The sequence below is a fragment of the Sapajus apella genome, unplaced genomic scaffold, assembly GCF_009761245.1.
Source record: "Sapajus apella isolate SASKATOON/1434 unplaced genomic scaffold, GSC_monkey_1.0 scaffold4, whole genome shotgun sequence".
NCBI classification, from domain to species: domain Eukaryota; kingdom Metazoa; phylum Chordata; class Mammalia; order Primates; family Cebidae; genus Sapajus; species Sapajus apella.
The window spans coordinates 18,333,708-18,357,400 of NW_022436944.1; the positions used below are offsets into that span (position 1 = coordinate 18,333,708).

Below are 23,693 nucleotides of genomic sequence, written 5' to 3' on the forward strand. Positions count from 1 at the left end.
TTCCTTATCTCTAATGGAAATTATAATGGAACCTACCGAACAGGGTTCTTGTGAATTCCAAATATATTTAATAAATATAAGAACAGCTCCTGACACGGTTAGTGCTTAACAAATGTGAGCTATTGTTATTATTAATGTGTGCTCCACGAGATGGCGTGCCGGATTTGAAACACCTTGTCATCTCCCAAAGAGCCTAGCACCGTACACCTAGCAGGCGCTCACTACATCTTTGGGGGATGATTTATAAAAGGAAGAGTGTTCTAACCTCAGCCTCCACTGCAGGGGGCGTCCGAGTGTAGAACGTTCGTTCGTAGGCCGGAACCCAAAGCTCCAGACGCTGCGACGCCGGAGCCTCTAGGCCACAGGACACTGGCGCCGGAAGTGGCGAAGTCGGGATCCGCGCTGCCGGGTGAAATCGTAGGCCAGCGAAGATGCTGCTGGAGTTGTCTGAGGAGCATAAGGAGCACCTGGCCTTCCTGCCTCAAGTGGACAGCGCGGGTCAGGGGGCGCCGGGGCGGTGTTCTGTGGGCTGGGGAGGAGGTCCAAAGGCAGCGCCCGGCACTCAACAGCCTGACTTTCATTGCAGTGGTCGCCGAGTTTGGGAGGATTGCTGTGGAATTCCTGAGGCGCGGCGCAAACCCAAAAATCTACGAAGGCGCCGCCAGTAAGAAGGGGAAGGGGACGGCTCCGCAGGCTGCTAGGATAGTGCGAGCTATTCTCTGTCTCCCGGGAGAGAAGGGGATTGTTGCGATTCCTAGGGTCTTGTTCCCATTGTAGTAGAATAAAACCAGCAGAGCTCTTCAGTCAAGGTGCAAATCCTGCCCGTCGCTTAAGTAGCTGTGAGATTGTTAAAGCTTCTATTAAATCAGTTTTCTCATGGTAAAATGTACATAATGCCACCTTACTTTCAGAAATACTGAAAAGAAGTTGGTATAAATATACCAAAGTCTGTGGAATAGCTGGTTCAACTGTAAATATGCAAGTATTTGGTTATCATTATTAATTGTTCAGATATCCGCTTTTGCTAAAAAAAAAGTGTTGTTTTCCCGCTGGATAAGAGGCAGTCTCTGGGATTAAGTCAATCCCTGTCCAGTTCCTCATCTACAAACTTGAAGGAGCTACATTCAAGAGAAGGGCTACGCACCTGGTATTAGCCTCCACAGTTAGCGTTTTGTTATGGTGGGAAATACCAAAGGCATTTGGCTGGGGGTGGAGTGAGAAGGAGAAGGAGCCTCTGACCAACTTACTATTTTTCATGCAGTGTTTGAAAACATGTAATAATGGATAGTGTTTATTTTTACATACAAATATGAACAAGGTAAATACCACAGTAGTAATTTATTTGCTCGTTTTTGGTTTTCTTTCCCAGGAAAACTCAATGTGAGTAGTGACACTGTCCAGCATGGTGTGGAAGGATTAACGTATCTCCTCACTGAGAGCTCAAAGCTCATGGTAAGGGTTTCTCTGGACTCTTCTGTATTGCCTAGACCCTTAAGAAAGGTCTAGGGTACCCTAAATCAAAGTCCTGGCAGGTACCTGTGTATTTTAATAATGTTGTTAATGGTTTATAATTGAGTTTTTGAAGACATATCTAAAAAATAAAAATCCTATGACATCATCTACTGACATGACTACCTCTTGCTAGTATAAATAGCTGGTATAGAAGTACCTCTAATTCTGCATGTTGTTAAACAATATATGTATCCTAAGAGGAGAGAGAATATTAATATTGTTTGCATATCAGCAGTATCTGGCTTAATGAAGAATAAGAAAGGAAACTGGGCATCTTAATTATTCCCATTTTATACTTTAATAAAGTACTTTTATGTATCGGTAACTCAGATTTTGGCATGGTGGGCAATGGTTATCTTTAAGGAATACTGTTTCTTTTACTAGACAGAATACATTAGAAGATATCATTCCTTTGTGTATATTAGGTATTTTAGCTAGACAAAGATAAATTTGATGTTCTTTTAAACTCAATTTACTTAGATTTCTGAACTGGATTTTCAAGACTCTGTTTTTGTTCTGGGATTCTCTGAAGAATTAAACAAATTGTTGCTTCAGCTTTATCTGGACAACAGAAAAGAGATCAGAACTATTCTCAGTGAACTGGCACCAAGTCTTCCCAGTTATCATAACCTTGAATGGCGACTAGATGTACAGGTATAGCATTTTAAAAATTAACTTAACATAGAATATAAGAATTATTTTAGGTTTGCGTCCAGTTTATTGTATTCCTTACCACCTTAACTAAGATCCGGTTTGAAACTTTGTTTTTTTTAACATTCACTTTTAGGCCATTTCTTTTATTTTCAGCGTGTTCAAATCAGTTTAATTTGCAAAGTTTATAAGAAATTGGTTATTTTTGAAAAGGAAATGATTATGCAGATTTTTTAGGTGGTGCCTAGATGTTTAAAAACTTTTCTGTTTGAATATAACAGATGTGGAAAAGTGCACAGGTCAATGTACCGCTCAATGAATTATCACATGGTGCATTTAACTATGACTCACACCCCAGAAGCATCTTCCTTGCCTCCCTACAATTACTGCCCCTTCACTCCTTTTCAAAGGTGAAGGCCAGAAGGTATAGGCCAGAAGTGGTGGCTCACACCTATAATCTCAGCACTTGGGGAGGCCAAGGCAAGTGAATCACTTCAGGTCAGGAGTTCGAGACCAGCCTGGCCAACATGGTGAAACCCTGTCGCTACTATGAATACAAAAATTAGCCAGGCGTGGTGGCACCTACATTCTCAAGCTGGTTTCATCCAATTTGAATTCTTAAATAATGCCCATATTCTTGGGATTACCAAATTTATATCTTTAGCCTAGACCTGTTCTCCCAACTTCAGAGTCATACAGTTGAAGCCTGTTTGATATCTCCACTTTGGTAATTTGATAAGCATTCAAATGCAATATGTCCCAAACTGAATCCCACCTTTCTTACCCACTGCTACAGTTTGGCTCTGTGTCCCCACCCAGATTTCACCTTGAATTGTATTAGTCCCCATGTGTCAAGGGTGGAATCAGGTGGAGATAATTGAATCATGGGAGCAGTTTTCTCCATGCTGTTCTTCTGATAGTGAGTGCTTACAAGATCTGATAGTTTTATAAGGGACTACCCCCTTTGTTTGGCATTCAGTCTCTCTCCTGCCGCCCTGTGAAGAGGTGCCTTCTGCCATGATTGTAAGTTTCCTGAGGCCTCCCCAGCCATGTGGAACTGTTGAGTGAATTAAACCTCTTTTCTTTGTAAATTACCCAGTCTCTGTTATTTTTTCACAGCAGTGTGAGAAAGGATTAATATACCTGCTCGTTACTAAAACTGCTCCTTCCGTAGCCTCTCCTGTCTCAGATGCTACATCCATTGTTTGAATCATGAAGGCCAAAAATATTTTTGGGATCATCCTTTACTCTTCTCCTTGACCTTCATCTAGTCCATCTGCAAGTCAGTTTTTTAAAAAGGTATCCACAGTCTGACCACTTCCCTTGTATGATTTGAAAAAAAAAAAAGTAGGAAATTTCACACCAAAATTATAATTTTTAGCAACTTTTGAAAAATTAGAAGTTCAGGCGCACTAGAGCCACACACACGTGGCCTTCATCAGTTGAAGATAGATTGAATTTAAGGTGATGACAGCTTATTTAAGTTGCAGTCTCTACATTAGGTGAGGATGTGGGCCTAGAACTTAGATGCAAAATTATTTCAAATCACAAATGGGAATGATTTTTCTGACATCTGAACTGAATCTCATTGGTTGCTCATGACTAATAGGAATAAAAGCCAGTGATTAAAGTAAGAGTGGTTTTAGTGAAAACAACCACTAGACACAACACAATGTCACTGAAAGTAACAGCAACATTTAAGAATAGAGGGATCATTGGGGGTATAAGAGTTAAGACAAAAGTCTTAGGATTTGGACAGAGGAAAGATGTATCTGTCATACTATATCTTCAAATTTTACACTTGGGATAGAGTGGCTGGCATAGAGAATATTCCATTGTCATGAGCATCTTCAGGTACATGCAGATAAACAATAAAAAAGATAACGTCTTATGCCATTAATCCATTTTTGCTTCCATACATCTATTCAGTTACCAGACCATTTATTGAATGTCTGGTGCATGCTAGGCCTTGTGGACTTAGCAGTGAAAGAAAGAGTGCTGGCCTTTAAGTCCCCACAATCTTACAGTAAGAGGGAGACCAAAAAATAAAATTTCATTAGAAATCAGCAATTATAATCAAGTGTGATGAGTGCTTGAATAGGCATGAACACAGGATGTGGTATAAACCAGACTGTAGGCTCCAGGAGGGCAGGTATTGTGTCTTTTTCATTACTGTGTGCCCAGCAAAATGCTGGCATATAATAGGCATTCGGTACGGAATAGAAAGAGTGGGTGGCAGGGGGAGTGGCTTCTTAAATTATTTATCAGATATTTCTTGTACCTCTAACATGTGCCAGGTGTTGTGGATACAGCAAAGAACAAAACACAGTTCGTGCTCTGGGGGACATCATAAGCAGCAAGTCTTGTGGGGTTCATGGGGGAAATGACTGTGGATAAGCCTTTATATTAGGTCCTTTCATGATAACCCAGTGGAGATGTGAGGATGGTCATGTATGTGGCTCAGCAGTAGTTTATCTTATAGGTCTTTACCTCTGTCGTGTGTGCAAGTGTCCCCTGACTTTTGGGGTCCAGTAGGCTTTAACAGTTATTTTTTTGGCTTTATTGATTGGCTTTGAGTTTTTCCATTATGAAGACATTTTTGGAAGTTAAAATTAAGAAATTGAATTTTCTAAAATTAAACTCAAGATAGTTCATTTACGGAGTAAAATCAGTTTGAATCACTGCATTATTGCTAGGACTAGTATGGTTTAAGGTTGAGAGTACACTGAGTGAATGTTGTTACTTATGGAGAAGTGCATTTAAGGCCTAAAAAAGCTACCCAGAACCAATTGAGTTCCTGAGCTTATTTGTTGAAACCATTGCATAGGATTTTAACTGGAGTGGATTCTTCTGCTCAGTAAGAAAGGCATATCAGGTAAGACTAGCTAAATGGCTAGGAAACTAGTAACAAGATACAGCACCTTTCATGTTTAAGTAACTGACTTGTCTCATGGAGACTCTTAGTGATGGACAATTACCACTTAATTATTGTGCTCTTGCTTATGGGAATCAAATTAATCAACATAGCTTAGTGTCTCATAGGAACATTTCCCCAGACTTAATAAACTGCCAACACAATTGATGTCCTTGTTAATAGCATTAGTAATTGAATGAGACTGATGCAGGAGGATGTTCCTTTTAGGGCTGGCTCATTTACAACTACTACTTCAAAGTATTTTATTTTTTGAAACAGAGTCTCAAACAGTTGCCAGGCTGGAGTGCAGTGGCACAATCTCGGCTCACTGCAACCTGCGCCTCCCAGGTTCAAGCGATTCTCCTGCCTCAGCCTCCCAAGTAGCTGGGACTACAGGCACGCACCACCAAGCCCAGCTAAGTTTTGTATTTTTAGTAGAGACGGGGTTTCACCATGTTGGCCAAGATGGTCTCAATCTCTCGACCTTGTGGTCCGCCCCCCTCGGCCTCCCAAAGTGCTGGGATTACAGGTGTAAGCTACTGCGCATGGCCTTCAAAGCATTTTTTTTCTGTCCTGCCCACATGCTATTTGCCCTGAGGCTAAATAGAGAACTGAAATAGGAACTGTAGCTACATGAAACATAATTTATGTATCCTGTTTCCTACTTGATGTTTTTTGCCAGAATACCCTCTTCAGTGCCTTGAGATATGGCCCTTCAAAGTAAACATTTAAAAAATTTTTTTTCTAATTTGCACTGACATATGACATTTTAAAGTTGTTTTTATTGTTGTTATGTTTACAGGGATAAGGATAGAATTTCATTCCCCTTAAAAAATAAGTCCATATTCAGAATTTTGTGGGCTACTGTCCTTTGTCCTATAGTACTGTCATTCAACTTCTTTCTGAGGAAAAATCTTACTAGATGTTTGTTAGGGATGTTATGTAATCTCTTTTCTAGAACTATTAAAGAATAGTATAGATATTTGTAAAGATATTTAGGTATGTTGCCTAAAAATTGGAGGATAGTAGCTTTAAGTCTTTCAACAAAAAAGCCATGTCTTCATTACATACCACTCAGTTCCTGTCAGTGCAGTCCCTGTCTGTCAGTGTAGAGGAAAAACAAATATAAACAGAGCATAATTGAATAAATAAGTACTGTTTTCAGTTATATGTATAGTTTGCATATATGTCATAATCTATAATTATCTGTACTACAGAGATTATCTTAAACTGGTACTTCAGCTTGCAAGTACCTATTTTACGTTTAGGACTAGGTCACCCAAAGGGATTGACCTATTGTTTGTAAATTATTTTGGGACATTAAATTTCAGCCTTGGATCAGTATCTTGGGTTCTTTTGGAAACCCAAGTTACCTAGAATTATTTGGAAGAAGTTATTTGTCAAAATAATTCTATGTTATGGAATTAAATTTATCCTGAAATCTCAGGTTTAGATTTATTATTCACTTGAAAATCTCTTCAGGTTGGAATCTAGTCTTCTTGACATGACTCCACTATTTTTGATGACTTTTTTGCTGTCTCCTAAAACAGGATGTTGCAGGCTCATCTTGTATAGTTTCTCTCCTAGACTTCAAATCAGCTATTGCTTTGGATAGTTCTGGTTCCTTTTAGTGGAGACTCTAAAGACTGAAAGGACCTTCAAGTTGGTCATTGTTTATAGTTTTGGGTTTTTTCTTTTAAAAATATGTCAGTAGTACTTATTTTTAAAATTTTGGTATATATTATACAAATGAAAGGTTATAGATACTCAGTTTAAAGAATAATGATAAAACAAATACCAGTACACCCACCACCAAGCTTAGCAAATAAAACGAATACCTCTGAAGAACTGTACAATCCCTCAGTTGTAACCATCTCCCAGCCACCTGGAGGAAACCATTATCCTGAATTTTCTGTCAATCATTTCTTTCTTTTTTTTTTTTTCCCGGTGACAGAGTCTCACTCTGTTGCCCAGGTTGGAGTATAGTGGCGTGATCTCAGCTCACCACAACCTCTGCCTTCCGGGCTCAAGCAATTCTTCTGCCTCAGCCTCCCAAGTAGCTGGCACTGCAGGTATGCACCACCATGCTCAGCTACTTTTTGTATTTTTAGTAGAGACGGGGTTTCACTTTGTTGGCCAGGCTGGTCTTGAACTCCTGACCTCGTGATCCACCTGCCTTGGCCTCCCGAAGTGCTGGGATTATAGGCGTGAGCCACTGCGCCCAGCCCCTAATCTTTTCTTTATAGTTTTTTTAAACATAAATTTTGTCACTAAACTGTATATTTTTTAAGCTTGCACATATTCTGTGACTTGCTTTTTTTCATCATTTTCTTTTTAGTTTCTTCTGTGATAACCCATGTTGCTGTAATTCATTTCTTTTCTCTTCTATTGAGTAAGCCATTCATTGTGTGATTATTCTTGGTTTATTCCTTCTGTTGTTAATGAATATTTGAGGTATTTCTAATTTTTAGTTTTTGGAAATATACTATCAGGAATAAATGTATATGTGTAAGACTTTAAGGTATATGCTTAGGAGTAGATTGCTGGTAATGCATATTGTTTTCCAAAGTGGTTTTCTCATCCCTTACAAGCCTTGGATGAGAGTTCCCATTACTGCCACTTGCAGTGCTTGGTATAGACAGGTTTTTAATTTTTGCTAGTCAGATATTTGTAAAATGGTATTTCATGTGGTTTACTGGCTATTATCCTGATGATTAATAAAGTTGAACATATTTTTCTATGTTTATTCATTTGTCTTCTGTAAAATGAATAAAAATTCATTTATTAAAATTCATATAAAAATTTAGATCTTCTATAAAAATTTAGATCTTTGTATTTTTATCTTGAGTTTTGAGTTTTTTTCTTATTAAATCAGAGGAGTTCATCACACATTCTGGATACTAATCTTTTTTTGGTTATATGTGTGTTGCAAAATATCTTCTCTTGGTTTATGACTTGTTTTTTCACCATCTTTAGATATCCTTTGAAGAAAATTGATTTTTAATGTAGTTAAGTTTATCAGTTTTATCTTAATGGTTTAAACCTTTTATATCATGTTTAAGAAATCTTTCCATACCATAAAATTGTTTTTATATTCTTATTATTTTCTTTTCAAAGATTTTAAAGTTTACTTTTCATTTTGAAGTCTATAATTCATCTGAAGATTAATTTTGTATATGGTTTAAGATAATTATAAATAATATGTATTCCACATGGTTATTAAATAGTTACTGTGCTCTTCTTTCCTTTAAAATCAAGCTTGCAAGTAGAAGTCTCAGGCAACAGATTAAACCAGCAGTGACTATAAAGCTACACCTTAATCAAAATGGAGATCACAACACCAAAGTTCTACAAACAGACCCAGCCACTCTGCTCCATTTGGTTCAACAACTGGAACAAGCATTGGAAGAGGTGAAGACAAACCACTGTAGGAGAGTTGTTCGCAACATCAAGTAGTGCCAATTTTAAGGTTTGAATCCCTTTGAATCACTTATGAATTGATGATATATAGCGATTACTTTTCAAAATTATTTTTTTATTAATTGATGATGATAAATACATCTAGACTCCTCAGTATCTATTCCAAGATACTGAGGTCATCATCAGAAGCTAAAGTAAATTTCCTTTCTTGGTGCTAACTGTGGTCGTCTTGACAGATTAAGATGTATTTTATATTTTAAGTCTCATGCTCTAACAATGGAATTATTGAGTGAGTGGCCATTATTTTGTATTTTAAATATGATAATAGGATTGAATCAGCTAGAAATGAATCTATATCTTCTGTATATATGAATGACTATCCTGGCTTTGCTACTTCTTTTGACTGCTTAACTGTATTATTTTCCTCTTTATTGATAAAATTTGAAAATAAAATTCATAGTGTAATACTATTACTATGCAGAATTTTCTAAACAGTTCAGTATTTTTGACTTTTAAAACACCCCACAATGTTAGTAGCCACAGAATATTGAACATCAATATGATGTTTAATGCTATATTGTTGCAGGTAGTTTATTCATTTTTCTTTGTGAAGATGATAATTATTTACCGTATTGCCTAAGTTTGAGTGATCATGGTTAACTGGCTTAAATGGTACTCAAATTTGTGTAGTCATATATTGTGTCAAGGACTAATTTCTTCCACCATACCCAAAGCATCTAAGAGACACACTGTCATTTACAGTTTCTTTTTTGAGATGGAGTCTTGCTTTGTCACCAGGATGGAGTACAGGGGCATGATCTTGGCTCACTGCCACGTCTGCTTCCTGAGTTCAAGTGATTCTCCCGCCTTAGCCTCCCAAGTAGCTGGGATTACCGGCGTGTGCCACCACTACACCCGGCTAATTTTTGCACTTTTAGTAGAGACAGGGTTTCACCATGTTTGCCAGGATGGTCTTGATCTCTTGACCTCGTAATCGGCCCGCCTCAGCCTCCCAAAGTGCTGGGATTACAGGCCTGAGCCACTGTGCCCGGCCCTGTCATAAATAATGGATGCAGAGAAATATAATCAATTCCTGATTGTCCCAGATACAAATTATAGTCACTTTTTAAAATTTGAATAAACTATGATGAGGGAAGAAAGGCCATGCTTACTACATTATAAACAAATGTCCCTTCTCCCTTACAAACTTGATTTATGTTTTGTTTTATTTTTTAGTAAGGAACCAAAAACTTTTGGCCTGAAAAACTCAGGTGCTGATTTGTCAGGTTAGCCTGAGAGATTGCGGAGACACAGAGGCTGACTTAGGGAAAAGAATTGTATGGAAGGGTGGAAATGAGGGTTCAGTCTTAACTGTATCTAAGGTCTTATCCTGAGAGTCTTACCTTTATGGAATAACCTAGAAAGGGTTGTAGAGGCAACCAGAGTCTAAACTGCACTCCAGACTTTGTCAATACTTTACTTCCTAAGAATTAGGGATTTTCAGGTCGGTGATACCATGTTGCAATCTCTTTAGAGAAGAGAGAGCCTGGCCGGGCGCGGTGGCTCAAGCCTGTAATCCCAGCACTTTGGGAGGCAGAGGCGGGTGGATCACGAGGTCAAGAGATCGAGACCATCCTGGTCAACATGGTGAAACCCCGTCTCTACTAAAAATACAAAAAATCAGCTGGGCATGGTGGTGCGTGCCTGTAATCCCAGCTACTCAGGAGGCTGAGGCAGGAGAATTGTCTGAACCCAGGAGGCGGAGGTTGCGGTGAGCCGAGATCGCGCCATTGCACTCCAGCCTGGGTAACAAGAGCGAAACTCCGTCTCAAAAAAAAAAAAAAAAAAAAAAAAGAGAAGAGAGAGCCTAGCAGGGAATAGGCCAGTGGAAGAAAAGCATACTTGAAATGGCTCCGGCATCTAGGCTAGCCTTTTCCTATAGGTGTATGTTCTACAGTTGTAAAAAAAAACAAAAACAAAAACACAAAAAACTATATTAGATGTCAGCAAACTATAATCTGAAATAATTTTTAATTATAGTGACAACTTGATTAGTGAAGCTGTCATATATTCAACCTCACAAACAAAGGGGAAGCTTTATCTATTACATGGATTAGTAGAATATGTCATTGGTTTTAAAAGCAACATGCCTGCAAAGCTTATATGATAAAAAAAAATACCTCTGTGAAGCCTTTTATTTGTCCACATTCAATGGAAGATAAACATGGCTGACCTCAGCCAAGACTGAAACAATAACCCTTTGTCTCCTCAGAACAACCTATCTCCCATCTCTGTGCCCACTGTTCTTACCCCAATTAAAACAAGAAAACATGTGCTAATTTTTTTTTTAATTTTTATCAACTTCCCTTGTCCTCTTTTCACTGTACTCCATTATTCCTTCTGTGATGTTCTACCTTCTTCACTTTTTGGGACCAGGGTGAGTTGGGAGCAGTTTGCCTACCTTCTTTTAGAATCTAGAGCTCGTCTTTTAGTACAAGCCATTGAATGAGCTTTTTCCTTTTTTTTGCACAAACATTCCACATCCATGTGGACTCCCCTCTGTTGTTTGTTTTATATAACATTTAATATTTGTTATAGCTTGCATATGAACATAATTTTCTGTAGCGATAGTCACTGTTTTACTCTCCAGTATAACCCATAGTTTCTTGACTCTGAGTAATGCGCCTCTATATCTAAATTTCTCTTGGAACATTTTGGATTATGAGTGTGCTGATTTTTCAAGAGTGGCTGGTGCATGTTTAGACTTAAATGTCATATCCTTCATGTCTCAAAGCCAAAATAATAACTTCTCATCTCAGAACAGGGCTGTGAGCACATGCCAATGTATGTGTCACAAAGTCTACATATGTTACATTCCTTGGAAGTCTCCTTAAATGTTTCACAAAATGTCAACAAGCTTATTTTGTTATTGATGTTTCTGAGATTGGTCCCATTTAAGACAGTAAACAGGAAAGGTAGTAAAGATGCTATAAGAAGATGCTGTATCTTGAGAATTGAAAAATGAGAATCTGACATGGTTTGAAAAATCGTGAAGGCTGTGTATAAAGGATGCATGTGTAGGAACCCTTAAAATTCATAACAGTATATGTCCTTTTAGCATTTTAATCTTATGAAAAGGTTAAGAGGTAAGTCTTCAAAGTTGGACAAAAGATTTGAATTTAGGTTCTGTAGCTTATTATGGATGCTTGATAAATTCTCCAAGCCTTTTATTTGTTTAATCTCTAAAATAGGAATATAGGATTACCTACTACATTGGCTTATAAGGACTAAATGAGACCATGTATATTGAATGTTTAACATAGTACCAGGCTTTACAAAGAACTCAATAAATGTTTACCATTATTAAAATAGTTTTATAGACTGAAGACCCCATTATTTTACAATACTGAATTACGTGCTGTATACTCTGCTAAAGAAACTGGGAAAAAATGTTAACTGGTTGTTTCTGGGTGGCGGAATTATGGCTGTTTCTTTTTCTTTTTAATTTCTATAGTAAGTTTGAACGACTTTCATAATATTTAGAAAAAATACTAAAGGGAAGAAAAAAAATAAGAGAATTTAAATATATTTTAGTAGATATTTTTATCCAAATTTTAATTCTTAGAATGATAAACACATAGTTTACCAGAAAGCTCAGCTGTTCAAAACTACTGAGTACCCAAAGGACTCAGGTAAACAGGCTGAGGGTTTTACATAGAGAGTGCTCTAGATCTAGTTTCCTTGTTCTGTCTTTTTTCTTCTACATGTTAGTGAAGGAAACATGGGAATCTTATCTAAGCCATTTCTCCTTTTCTAGGTAATACTACATCTAAATGGAGAATTGTCTGTGTTGTTTTTCATCTCAAATGAAAACATAGTACTCTGTAGTTTGTCACCTCCCTTATGGTCAGAAAGTTCTGCTATATTAAAGTCCTTCTGGTATAATTTACTCAGTCTTCTCTGTACTTATATGAATTTGATTAAATCTCTTCTTACCTTTCTAGAGTTTCCATAATCATAGAGTACTCTCACATCTTTCTTCCACCAACAGTAGAAAATATTTTGGTGGAAATGTTAGGATACTACATTGCCTCTAACTTAAATATGTTCACTTTTAAAATCATCATGACTGTTATGTTCAAACTTAAATACTTAGAACAAATGAATGTAATTCCACCATTAATGTGATTAGTTCAGTGAGCGTTATAAATTTTGAAAGTAATGTTTGAATTATAAAAGCTGAAAAAGCCCATTATTTTTCAGCTTTTAAAACATTCTGTAAAGATCAGAAAAATACTTTATGGCACTAAAGTGTATAGTTAATGATTTGATCACTGAGTAGTAATGGCTCTTTGTTCTAGATTTTTATAGCTCCTCTCTACCCAGGAACTTAGACTATAACTTAAGTATGCATAACAGCCTCGAGTCCATAAGTTTTGACATACCGTAATGGGGAAACATAGAAAAAAACAATTTTAGGCCGGGCACAGTGGCTAATGCCTGTAATCCTGGCACTTTGGGAGGCCAAGGCGGGTGGATCATGAGGTCAGGAGTTTGAGACCAGCCTGGCCAATATGGTGAAACCCTGTCTCTACTAAAGTACAAAAATTAGCCAGGCGTGGTAGCATACACCTATGGACCCAGCTACTCAGAAGGCTGAGAAAGGAGAATCGCTTGAACCCATGAGGCGAAGGTTTCAGTAAGCCAAGATCGCACCATTGCTCTCTAGCCTGGGTGAAAGAGTGAGATTCTGTCTCAAAAAATAATAAGAATAACAGTAATTTTATATCCTTAATGGGCTGAAAGTAAACGGGAATATCAATAATACAAATATCTAGGTTAATGTACTCTAAAACTTGGCTTTTACTTGAGTTGTTGCCATTCTAAACCCAAGCAACTTTTTAATAAGATGAACTCCTTTTCATAATTATAGTGTAAATTATGTTATCATTAGAAATTTTATTAATTATGTGATCACCAGATTGAGAGACTGTGCTCTTGAACTGTGCTTGAGCGTAAGTTGACATTTTTTAGTTGTAAAGACTACACTTTTCATTTTTTTCTCTTGCAGTTATCATATCCTCTGTTGCAGAAGAGTCTGCCCAGCAACCAAAAAGGGAAATAACACAAAAAAAGATTTTTGCCTTTTCTCACCAACCATATGAGGCCTTTTAACTTTTTAAATTTTTTTACTCTGCTCTGTTAACACTGAGCTACTATAAACTATCCACTTATGCATGGCATTATATTGATAATAAAACACATTTCGAAACCTCTTCTGGCTTTTTTACATGGTACAGATTCAGTTTTGTTAAATAGCAAGTGCTTAGAGTGATCCATATTGTGTGTTGAACAAAGGATAAAGTTCTAATCTCAGAATTTAGAATCGTCTTAGGCCAGTCCATCCTCTAAAACAGTTTAATCTATAAGCTCATTAGGCTGCAGAAAGGAATCTCCTGAGGGAGTTATTCTGAAGAAAGGAAGCTCCTCTGGTCTTGCGTCTGCTAGAATTGTTTTTCCTTGTAACTCTACCTTCTTCTGGAAGGCAGAAATCTAACATGATTCAATGGCTACAGCTGTAGCAGTGTGCAGAGGAAAGGTTAAATCATTATAGAATACTGAAGAATACTTTGAAATTATCCTTACTCTTTTTCCATTGAAGTGGGGTCCCCTGAGGTAACCAGAGGTGTGATGGGAAAAGCAAATCAAGTTCTTTTTTACCTGCATGCCAATGTTGTGATTGTCATAAGTCCAATGAGAAGTAGATGCCTGTGGTTTTTTAGGAATGTGCTTAGTTCACAGAACGAAAAGGGTTCTCAGTTAACTCAAAGACTAAAAACACAAAGATTAAAATTCAGAGAATGAGGAAAAGAAAATCCAGGGAAGTCTGAGTTTCATTGGAGCAAGTATAGATGATTAGGATATGATTTTCTGGCATGGTCTGAAAACCGTATTCTTTCATTCCAAATAAATAAAAAATTCTTACAATGCTCAAGCGAGTTTAAGTGCTGCACCATAATAAAATGGCTTGATTTTGCAGCTGAGACTTGGCACAATTCATAGACTAAAAGAAGAGCTTAAGAAAAGCTGCAGGCAATTTTTTTTTTTTAGTATCCCGGGGGAAAATGAGCCATTCCCCATGTACTTTTCAAAAAGGCAAAAATTATTTATCTCCTGGAATGAGCAATGTAATTAAAACCTTTTTTTTTCCCCTATGTTTAGTCTTTCAAGAATGTAATTACTGGGTATTCTTTTCTATACTTGTTTCATCCACTCTTTGTTTTTGCCAAGAGATAAATACTAAATTCCGTGCCTTTCTTAGGCCCTTAAAACAATTTATTTTCATGCCAAACCTCTCATTAAGCCTCCTCCCTTTCTTTTAAGAAATTATTTTTTATTGAGATATAATTCACATAAAATTTACCCTTTCAAAATGTACAATTCAGTGGCTTTTAGGATGTTCACAAAATTGTGTAACCATTAGCACTATCTGATTACAGAACATTTTCATCATACCCAAAAGAAACCTGTAATTATTAGCAGTCACTCTTCATTTTCCCTTCTTCTAGCAACCACTAATCTACTTTCAGTGGATTTGCCTATTCTGGATGTTTCATATAAGTGAATTATATACCATATGCTCTTTTGTGTCTGGCATCTTTCACTTAGCATGATGTTTTCAAGGTTCATCCATGTTGTAGCATGTATCAGTATTTCATATCCTTTATGACTGAATAAGCATTCTGTGGATACTCCTTTTCAGAATATTTTAAACAAGCCTTTTTCTTGGTCTTACTGTGATTATAATCTGTTGCAGTTTATTTTATGTTCATAAAAGAACTTCTAACAGATTTAGTAATATATTTTCTATAATTATGGTTTTTTATAATTATCTTCCCAGTGTGGTGGCTCAGGCTTGTAATCCCAGAACTTTGGGAGGCCAAGGCAGACAGATCACTTGAGGCAAGGAGTTCGAGACCAGCCTGGCCAACATGGTGAAACCCTGACTCTACTAAAAATACAAAAAATTAACTGGGTGTGGAGGCAGGCGCTTGTAAACCCAACTAATCGGGAAGCTGAGGCAGGAGAATTGCTTGAACCCGGGAGGTGGGAGTTGCTGTGAGCTGAGATCATGCCATTGCACTCCGGCCTGGGCAACAAGAGTGAAACTCCATCTCAAAAGAAAAAATAGAATTATCTTCCCAGATACAAGTTGGAAGCATCGGAGAGCAACCTCTTCTTAGCCAGTTATTAGAAGAGTTGTTTTCCAGTGGATTGTGTTTTGTTTTTAGCCTTATTCAAAAGTTATACCAGCTATGAAGTTAGAAGAATTCTTGAAGAGATTTAGCTAAAATCAGCTGTAAAGAAAATTAGACCAGTTTTACAGTCAGTCTCCATATCTCAGTTTCACATACATGTATTCAGCCAACCACAGATCAAAGGTATTCAGAAATATAAAGCTATAACAATAAAAATAATACAAACACTTTAAAATATCGTGTAACAACTATTTACATGTCATTTACATTAGATATTACAAGTAGTCTAGAAATGACTTCAAGTATAGGGAAGGATGTGCATAGGTTATGTGTGAACACAATGCTCCTTGACTTATGATAGGTTTACCTTTAGAAATTTTATTTTTCTTGCTTGCTTTTTTTTTTTTTGAGAAAAAGTCTTGCTCTGTCGCCCAGGCTGGAGTGCAATGGCACGATCTCGGCTCACTGCAACTTCCGCCTCCGTGATTCAAGCGATTCTCCTGTCTCTGCCTCCTGAGTAGCTGGGATTACAGGTGTGCACCACCACACCTGGCTAATTTTTTGTATCTTTAATAGAGACGGGGTTTCTCCATGTTGGCCAGGCTGGTCTCAAACTCCTGACCTCAGGTGATCCACCCACCTCAGCCTCCCAAAGTGCTGGGATTACAGACGTGAGCCACTGTGCCTGGCCCATCTTTTCAATATTTTTCTATTTATGATGGGTTTATCTGGATGTGGTCCCCTCATAAAGACCATATTAAATGTGTGTCTTACCATCCTAAAGTCAAAAAATCGCAAGTTGAACAATTGAAAGTTGAGGACTTTCTGTACTACACCATTTTATGTAAGGGACTTGAACATCCACAGATTTTGGTATCTTCAGGAGTCCTGGAACCAGTCCCCTGTGGATACCAGGGGAAAACTGTATATCTTTTTAATTTTGACTTAAAAGATTTCCTACTAAAATGAGAGATGTTCTGTGGACATTTGGCAGACTTAGAAAAGATAGGAAAGCAACTAAGGATTTATGTCTTCCTATAGGCATCTAGTAGTGTTTTTCAAATTAGAAAGGTAAAAACCATTAAAAATTTATTTGTCTATATTGGAATGGAGAAAAGGGCATTTGCTCTTCCAGAAGTCCATGCCTCAGAATATTCTAAACTAATTTTGAAATAGCCACATCGGGAGATCTTTAGGACTCTGCTCCCCAGATGATGCAGCTGCTTCAGCCACTGACTTCCAAGGCTCATAAGCTATTGGAGGAAATGGAAAGGTACATAGACATCATCAGTTCAGAGTGCGTTAGGCAGATGAAGAGCTACAACAAATAAGGAGCTCTGCATTTATAAGAGAGGGACCCATTAGTTTTCACTAGGGACATCAAGAAGATGCTTTTTTTAATTGATCATTTTGCTGTTTTGATTACACCCAAGTTTACATGTGTGGAATATTCTCTTCTAAGTTGGCTATAGTTTAATGGGACTGTCAGACATGGGGCCATGCTATCTGGTATCCATACTGAGGCTATAAATCTCTCCTGGAACTCTGAAATCCTCGAACTTAAAGAGAATGGTTGACACAGATTCATTTTAGTGGCCTGGCCAGGTGTTTGATGGCCTGTTACACAGCCTCATGGATCTGCTCCTATTCTTGTCCTTTATGGACCAGGTCTTAGGTCTGTCTCTTGATTCTGCAGAGTACCTAATGCATTTCTAATAAATTCATTCTCTGCTTAGGTTATGGTCTTAGGGTCTAACCCTAAATGCTATCAAGTGTAACAATACAATTACATTAATTTTATAAAATTGCTTACATTATTACACAAATGGAATTTTTGTAAAATAGCTCTGCAAATTGTCGTGTATCTAAAAGTTATTTTTTTAGGATAAGCATATATATTGGCTGCAACAAACTTATAAAGATCTCACGGTGTGATTAGGGAGACAAGATTCAAAATACACAACATTAATGACCATTTTTCTTTAATGCAATAGTCCTATTTGCTTTCTGTACCTTCTCTATCATATCTATAAATTCTTATCTCTGTAAAACTCAATAATCTGTGGTTTCACTGTAATTCAGTATTAATATATTACAGTCTGCTTACAGAAATAAGATTAAAAAACAGCTGGACATGAGGGCTCACACCTGTTATCCCAGTGCTTTTGGGAGGCTGAGGCAGGAGGATTGATTGAGGCCAGGAGTTGGAGACCAGCCTCAGCAACATAGCGAGACCCCATCTCTACAAAAAGTCAAAAATTAGCCAGGTGTGGTGGCGTGTGCCTGTAGTCCCAACTACTTGGGAGGCTGAGATGGGAGGATCACTTGAGCCCAGGAGATTGAGGCTGCAGTGAGCAGTGATTGTGCCACTGCACTTCAGCCTGGGTGACAGAATGAGACCTTGTTTCAAAGAAAAAGCAAGAAGATAAAACATTAAATAATCATTGAATGAAACAGTGCCTAGAATAGTACCTGGCACAGAGTAGTTAAATTAATGAACAAGTGAATGAGTAAATAAGAGTGATGAGTGAATAGTACATGCAATATACTCTGTGCCTGGGCTGCTGAGCTCTACAGGAGAACATAAGCAAAACCACAGAGATTATCAAGTTAATACATTCATTGTCATCGATCTCAATTAAACCCTTAACACTGGCTGTCTTTCAGTTTCCCTAGTCAGCTGTCTCCCACTTTCAACAACTATTTCAAAACTTCTCCACTCGCCTTAAACCACCAGTCAACCCAGCACCCCTTCTCATTCTTGGTAGATGACTCCTTCCTTCTTCACAGAACAGAGGTGACCAGACAGGAATTCTCCCCTCTTTTGGTCACCAAGTTTACAATTCTCCCTGTTCCCTGCCCTAATAGTCCTTTTCCTCTCCCATTCCAGTAGGAAAGCCATTCCTCACATTTCTGGATCCCATTCTTTTCTGACACTTTTGTGACTTTTACTTATTCATCTTCCTGATTTCTTATGTTAAAAAGTAAGTATTTTTAAGTCTATTTCATCTCAATGTCCTTTGATTCACATCCCTGTTCAGTTACCACACACCTTCCCTATTGTCTATTTCAGTAACTCCTTGAAAAAATTCACCTGCCTTTCCAAACCAATCTTGGTAACATTTTCAGGAACTTCCATGTTGCTAAATCCAATGCATACTTTTCAGTCCTCATTTTAATGTACCCATCTCCGTCCTTTGTTTTTTTATTTTCTTTTTTTTCCTTCTAGTGTTCTCCCCTACCCTACTATGTTCTTTTTTGTCACTCTGCTATTTTGCATCCTACAACTCTAGCACTGTATTATTATTCTTTGCAGGACTCTCTTCTATGCTCCTGTTAGTAGTAAGTGTTCCCCAGAGCTTCATCCTAAGCCATTTCTCCCCACACATTTATGCTAGGTAGTTTGGCTTATTCCCTAGGCTTTAATTAACATCGGTTTGCTGATAACTATCAGCTATAGATGTTTGGCCCATATTGCTTTCCTGAGTTTGAGACAGATGTACCTACTACATACCTGCACTTAAATGTCCAACAGGTACTTCATACTCAAAATAAACGAAATTCGGCAGAAGTGTCATTCTTTCCTTTTTGCTATAGGCCCAAGTGGTTGCTGCCAACATGGGCAAATTCATGAAACCTGGGAAGGTGGTGCTTGTCCTGGCTGGACGCTACTCTGGACGCAAAGCTGTCATCATGAACATTGATGATGGCACCTCAGATCGCCCCTGTAGCCGCACTCTGGTGGCTGGAATTGACCACTAACCCTGTAAAGTGATAGCTGCCATGTGCAAGAAGAAGATCGCCAACAGGTCAAAGATCAAGTCTTTTATGAAAGTTTATAACTACAATCACCTAATGCCCACAAGGTACTCTGTGGATATCCTCTTGGACAAAACTGTCGTCAATAAGAATGTCTTCAGAGATTCTGCTCTTAAATGCAAGGCCTGACAAGAGGCCAAGGTCAAGTTTGAAGAGAGATACAAAATAGGCAAGAACAAGTGGTTCTTCCAGAAGCTGCGGTTTTAGATGCATTGTTTTGGTCATTAAAAAATAAAAATAAATAAATAAACAAAATTCATCTTCTCTTACAAACTTGCTCTTCTTCCAGTGTTTTTTATTTATGAAATGGTATCACCATTCACTCACTCACTCAAACCAGAGACGTATGTCACTCTTTGCTTCTCTCTGACTTCTTACCACAGCTGGTCAATTCCCAAGTTCTATCAATTCTACCTTCCTAAATATACCTTAAATTAGTTCACTTCTGTTCATTGCCCCCATGCTCATTGGTCCACTATTGTCTCTTGCAAGAGCTAGTGTATCTGCCTGCAGTTAACTGGTCTCCCTGATTTCCTCTTATCAAACCCCCCATACTCCACAGTGCATTCCCATTCCTTGCCCAGAGTCAGAATTGTCTTCCAAACATAGAAATCATATTATTTGAATGCTGAAAACTCTTCAGTTGATTTACATTGCCTTTTTAATAAAATTCAAACTTCTAATATAACTTATAAAGTCTTTCATAATCTGGCTCCTGCCTTGATCTCCAATCTCCAGCCTCATTTCTTTCTTTCTTTCTTTCTTTTTTTTTTTTTGACACAGAGTCTTGCTTTGTTGCCCAGGCTGGAGTGCAATGGCGCCATCTCAGCTCACTGCAACCTCTGCCTCCTAGATTCAAGTGATTCTCCTGTCTCAGCTTTCCGAGTAGCTGGGATTACAAGCACATGCCACCATGCGCAGCTAATTTTCATATTTTTAGTAGAGACAGAGTTTCACCATGTTGGCGAGGTCCAGCCTTATTTCTCTAGTATTCATTCTCTCCTCCCCACTATGTTCTTTTAGTTCCCTCACTTCTATGACATTGAATTCAAAGCTTCTGTCTGGGCCCTCCTCCGTCATCTACCAAATTAACCCATGCATTCTTCCGGTTTTAGCTTAAACTTTCTTTGCTCCAGGAGGTTAGGCGTCCCCTGCTCTGTGCATGCACATAGTGCTTTATGCTGCCTTATCATAGGTGCATTAGGTTTTGCTGTAATTAATAGGTTAATTTTCTATTTTTTGTGAACTATAACAACTGCTTTTCTTGTTTTCTCTGTATTCTGCATCTGTCACTATGTCTGGTATATGGTAAGTTCCTATTAAATGAAGTGTGAAAGGGAGTGAGAGAGAAAGGATTATAATATGGAGTAAGTACAAAATTTGCATACATTTTGCTTTTCTGTCACACAAGTATGGTTTGCATTAACCTCACAAATTACATGTCAGCCTTTTTTTTTCTTTACTGTAAAGACACATTTAGGACATGCTGTCTGCAGATCCCACTGAATGGACAGAACAAGATCCTTAGACCAGTGGTTCTCAGCCAATGCCACTCACTGGAATTACTTGAGAATTTTTAAAAATTCTGATTCCTGAATACCGACTTTATAGATTCTGGTTTAATTGGCCTGATATCTGTTAAAGCTCTCCACATGATTCTGATGTGCAGCAAAAGTTAAGAACATGACAGTTTTACTACAGCCACTTCTCTATGACTTGCTTCACTGACTGATACTCAAGCTGGTCGAAGAACAAGAAAATCAAACAGTCCAGATTCAACAGAACCCTGATCCACCCACTAGTGCTTTCAATTACAACTAAAAATGGCTGGAACAATTAAAAAAGTTTGTTGGTACCAATAACCATCAAGTCCAGAAGTAGTGTTGGTTCCGGTAAACATGATCCAGTGGCCTAGAGACGATCCCAATGCCCCAGTATCTTTCCTGTCTGTTGGCTTTCTCCTACTTTAGACTCTTCTCATGGCCACAGATGGCTACTAAAGGTACCTGGAAAATGAGCCCATCTTTGTCATTAACATTATTAGAAAAATCTTTCAGATTCACTTTGGTTGGACTGGTTTAGGCTACCAACTAATTGCTGTGTTTGAGGGGTTGGAATGTAATAGAATAGGAGTGGAGTCCTCTTTCCAGGAGACACAGCAATCCCCAAATGAAAATGGGATCCTTTAGAAAAAAAGAAGTGAGAAAAATCAAAGCTGAGACCATCAATGTCTGATTTACCCATACAGTGGTTTCAGCTGGCTGCAGAATTTGGTCACAAAACTGTAGCACTACTTTATAGTAGTACTGTGTACGTAGTACAGTACTATAAAGTACATACTTTATAAGTAACCCAGATTTCTACATCAATTCCCACAGTTAATGAGTACTAAAAAACTAAATGTGATTATATTAATCATAACACTGTTTTGTGAGAACATGAGAACAGAAAATTGTTTTGGATTCTGCAAACTTATGTTGCCTCATGTATGGCTTTTGTTCAGTGTCTCAGTAAACAATGTTTTCTTGCCTCATTTTGAAAAATGAAAAATCTTAGATTCTCCAGAAAGAGTCTGATTTGTAGATACCCACCCTGCCCCTTACCCCCAGCTGAGTCACCAGCCAGGAACATTTTGTTGAGGTTTATTTTTTACAATTTTGTTATGAATCCAGTAGAGTTTTAAATTTTCCCCCAAATATTGTTGAATTATAATATTGAATATGCCTTTTCTAATCATATATGCTAAAAGAAAATACCCACCCCCCCACACACACACACACGCCCCTAAATGCTTCTTCCAGGCTGGCTGCAGTGGCTCACACCTGTAATACAAGCACTTCAGGAGGCTGAGGAGGGCAGATCATGAGGTCAGGAGTTAAAGACTAGCCTGAACAACATGGTGAAACCCTGTCTGTACTAAAAATACAAAAATTAGCTGGGCATAATGGCGTGCACCTGAAATCCCAGCTACTCAGGAGGCTGAGGCAGGAGAATCACTTGAACCTGGGAGGTGGAGGTTGCAGTGAACCAAGATCACACCACTGCTCTGCATTCTTTCCTCTGGGTATCCTCCAGAGAATGGCAACCCTCCCTAGTTGAAAACTGTTGTAGAACTTGCTATCACCAAATACCCTTCTGGTTATAATTTGCCTTCTTAAGGTTCCCATATACAGAAAATGTGCTAACTAGCAAACTTGGATTTGGAGCTTGCTTATAGTTATGTTTCCCATTGCAAGTTAATTAATTGGCATTCATCAGCCCTTAGAGTCCCATTGTGTCTATGTGTGTTAACATTTAAGTTTCTGAGTTAATAAAGCTGAGTACCACATTCTAGAACAAAGCCCCTCCCATAAATCTCACTAGGACCAGAGGTGCTATCCCGTCCTGGTGACTAGCTGGTCATTCTCCAAGCCACCCTCACCAGACTCCTTTTCCTCCAATTCTACTAGCATAATCATTTTTCAAAAAAAAAGAGAGTCATAAAATTGCATAGGTAGAATTTTTTTTACTATCTGGAAATGCAAGATGGCACACATCTTTAGAAATATTGAAAGGAGAACAAGACATTTAGGTTGCTGTAATCCTAGGGTTGATTATGAGAAGTTCCCCTGAAGCGAGTGCTTGTGAGGAAGAACTCAGTAGCTAGAATGCAAACTTTGAGTGAATATTGGCCCTAAAAATCTCTGTTATGTGTGGAGGGAAAGAAGCTTGTTAAGAGAGTAGAGACTAAATTCACCCATAGGCCTGCAAGTTCTATTATTCCACAAAACCACAAAGATGAATTTTGTAGTGATGCAAACATCAAGGATAAAGCCTTTTTATTTTATTGTTTTAGACGGCCTTTTTATTTTTTTATTTTTTATTTTGTTGCCCAGACTGGAGTACTTGGAGTACACAAGTTCATGGCTCACTGTAGCCTCGAACTTGTGGGCTCAAGTGATCCTCCCACCACAGCCTCCCAAGAAGCTAGGACTACAGGCATGTGCCACCATGCCTTACTAATTTTTAAATATTTTGTAGAGATGAGGGCTTGCTATGCTGCCCAGGCTGGTCTTGAACTCCTGATTTCAAGTAATCCCCCTGACTTGGCCTTCCAAAGCACTGGGATTATAGGTGTG

General features: G+C 38.1%; 1 protein-coding gene and 1 pseudogene across 4 annotated transcripts; both read left to right on the forward strand.

Annotated features, from left to right (window-relative positions):
* The first annotated feature begins 344 nt into the window (after positions 1 to 344).
* COMMD2 (COMM domain containing 2) lies at positions 345 to 21,467 on the forward strand. Of its 4 annotated transcripts, none has more exons than XR_004264315.1 (6): positions 345 to 498; positions 587 to 664; positions 1,370 to 1,452; positions 1,993 to 2,166; positions 8,336 to 8,717; positions 21,457 to 21,467. XR_004264315.1 is itself a non-coding variant. In XM_032263481.1 (6 exons), exons 1-5 carry the CDS (start codon positions 432 to 434, stop codon positions 8,531 to 8,533), a joined length of 600 nt encoding a protein of 199 aa, XP_032119372.1. In that variant the 5' UTR covers positions 345 to 431; the 3' UTR covers positions 8,534 to 8,546; positions 19,354 to 19,834. The 4 variants fall into 4 exon arrangements, 3 of the variants coding, with proteins under 3 accessions (XP_032119372.1, XP_032119380.1, XP_032119364.1); XM_032263481.1 differs by lacking the exon at positions 21,457 to 21,467 and adding an exon at positions 19,354 to 19,834 and having other exon boundaries at positions 8,336 to 8,546; XM_032263489.1 differs by lacking the exon at positions 21,457 to 21,467 and adding an exon at positions 13,569 to 14,711 and having other exon boundaries at positions 8,336 to 8,546.
* LOC116540140 lies at positions 19,354 to 19,834 on the forward strand (annotated as a pseudogene).
* Positions 21,468 to 23,693: the final 2,226 nt, after the last annotated feature.

Coding starts and splice junctions, on each gene's coding strand:
- COMMD2 (XM_032263481.1), top strand. CDS start 432: ATGCTGCTGGAGTTGTCTGAGGAGCATAAGGAGCACCTGGCCTTCCTG. Junction 499..586: donor GCCTCAAGTGGACAGCGCGG/GTCAGGGGGCGC, acceptor CTTTCATTGCAG/TGGTCGCCGAGTTTGGGAGG. Junction 1,453..1,992: donor CTGAGAGCTCAAAGCTCATG/GTAAGGGTTTCT, acceptor CAATTTACTTAG/ATTTCTGAACTGGATTTTCA.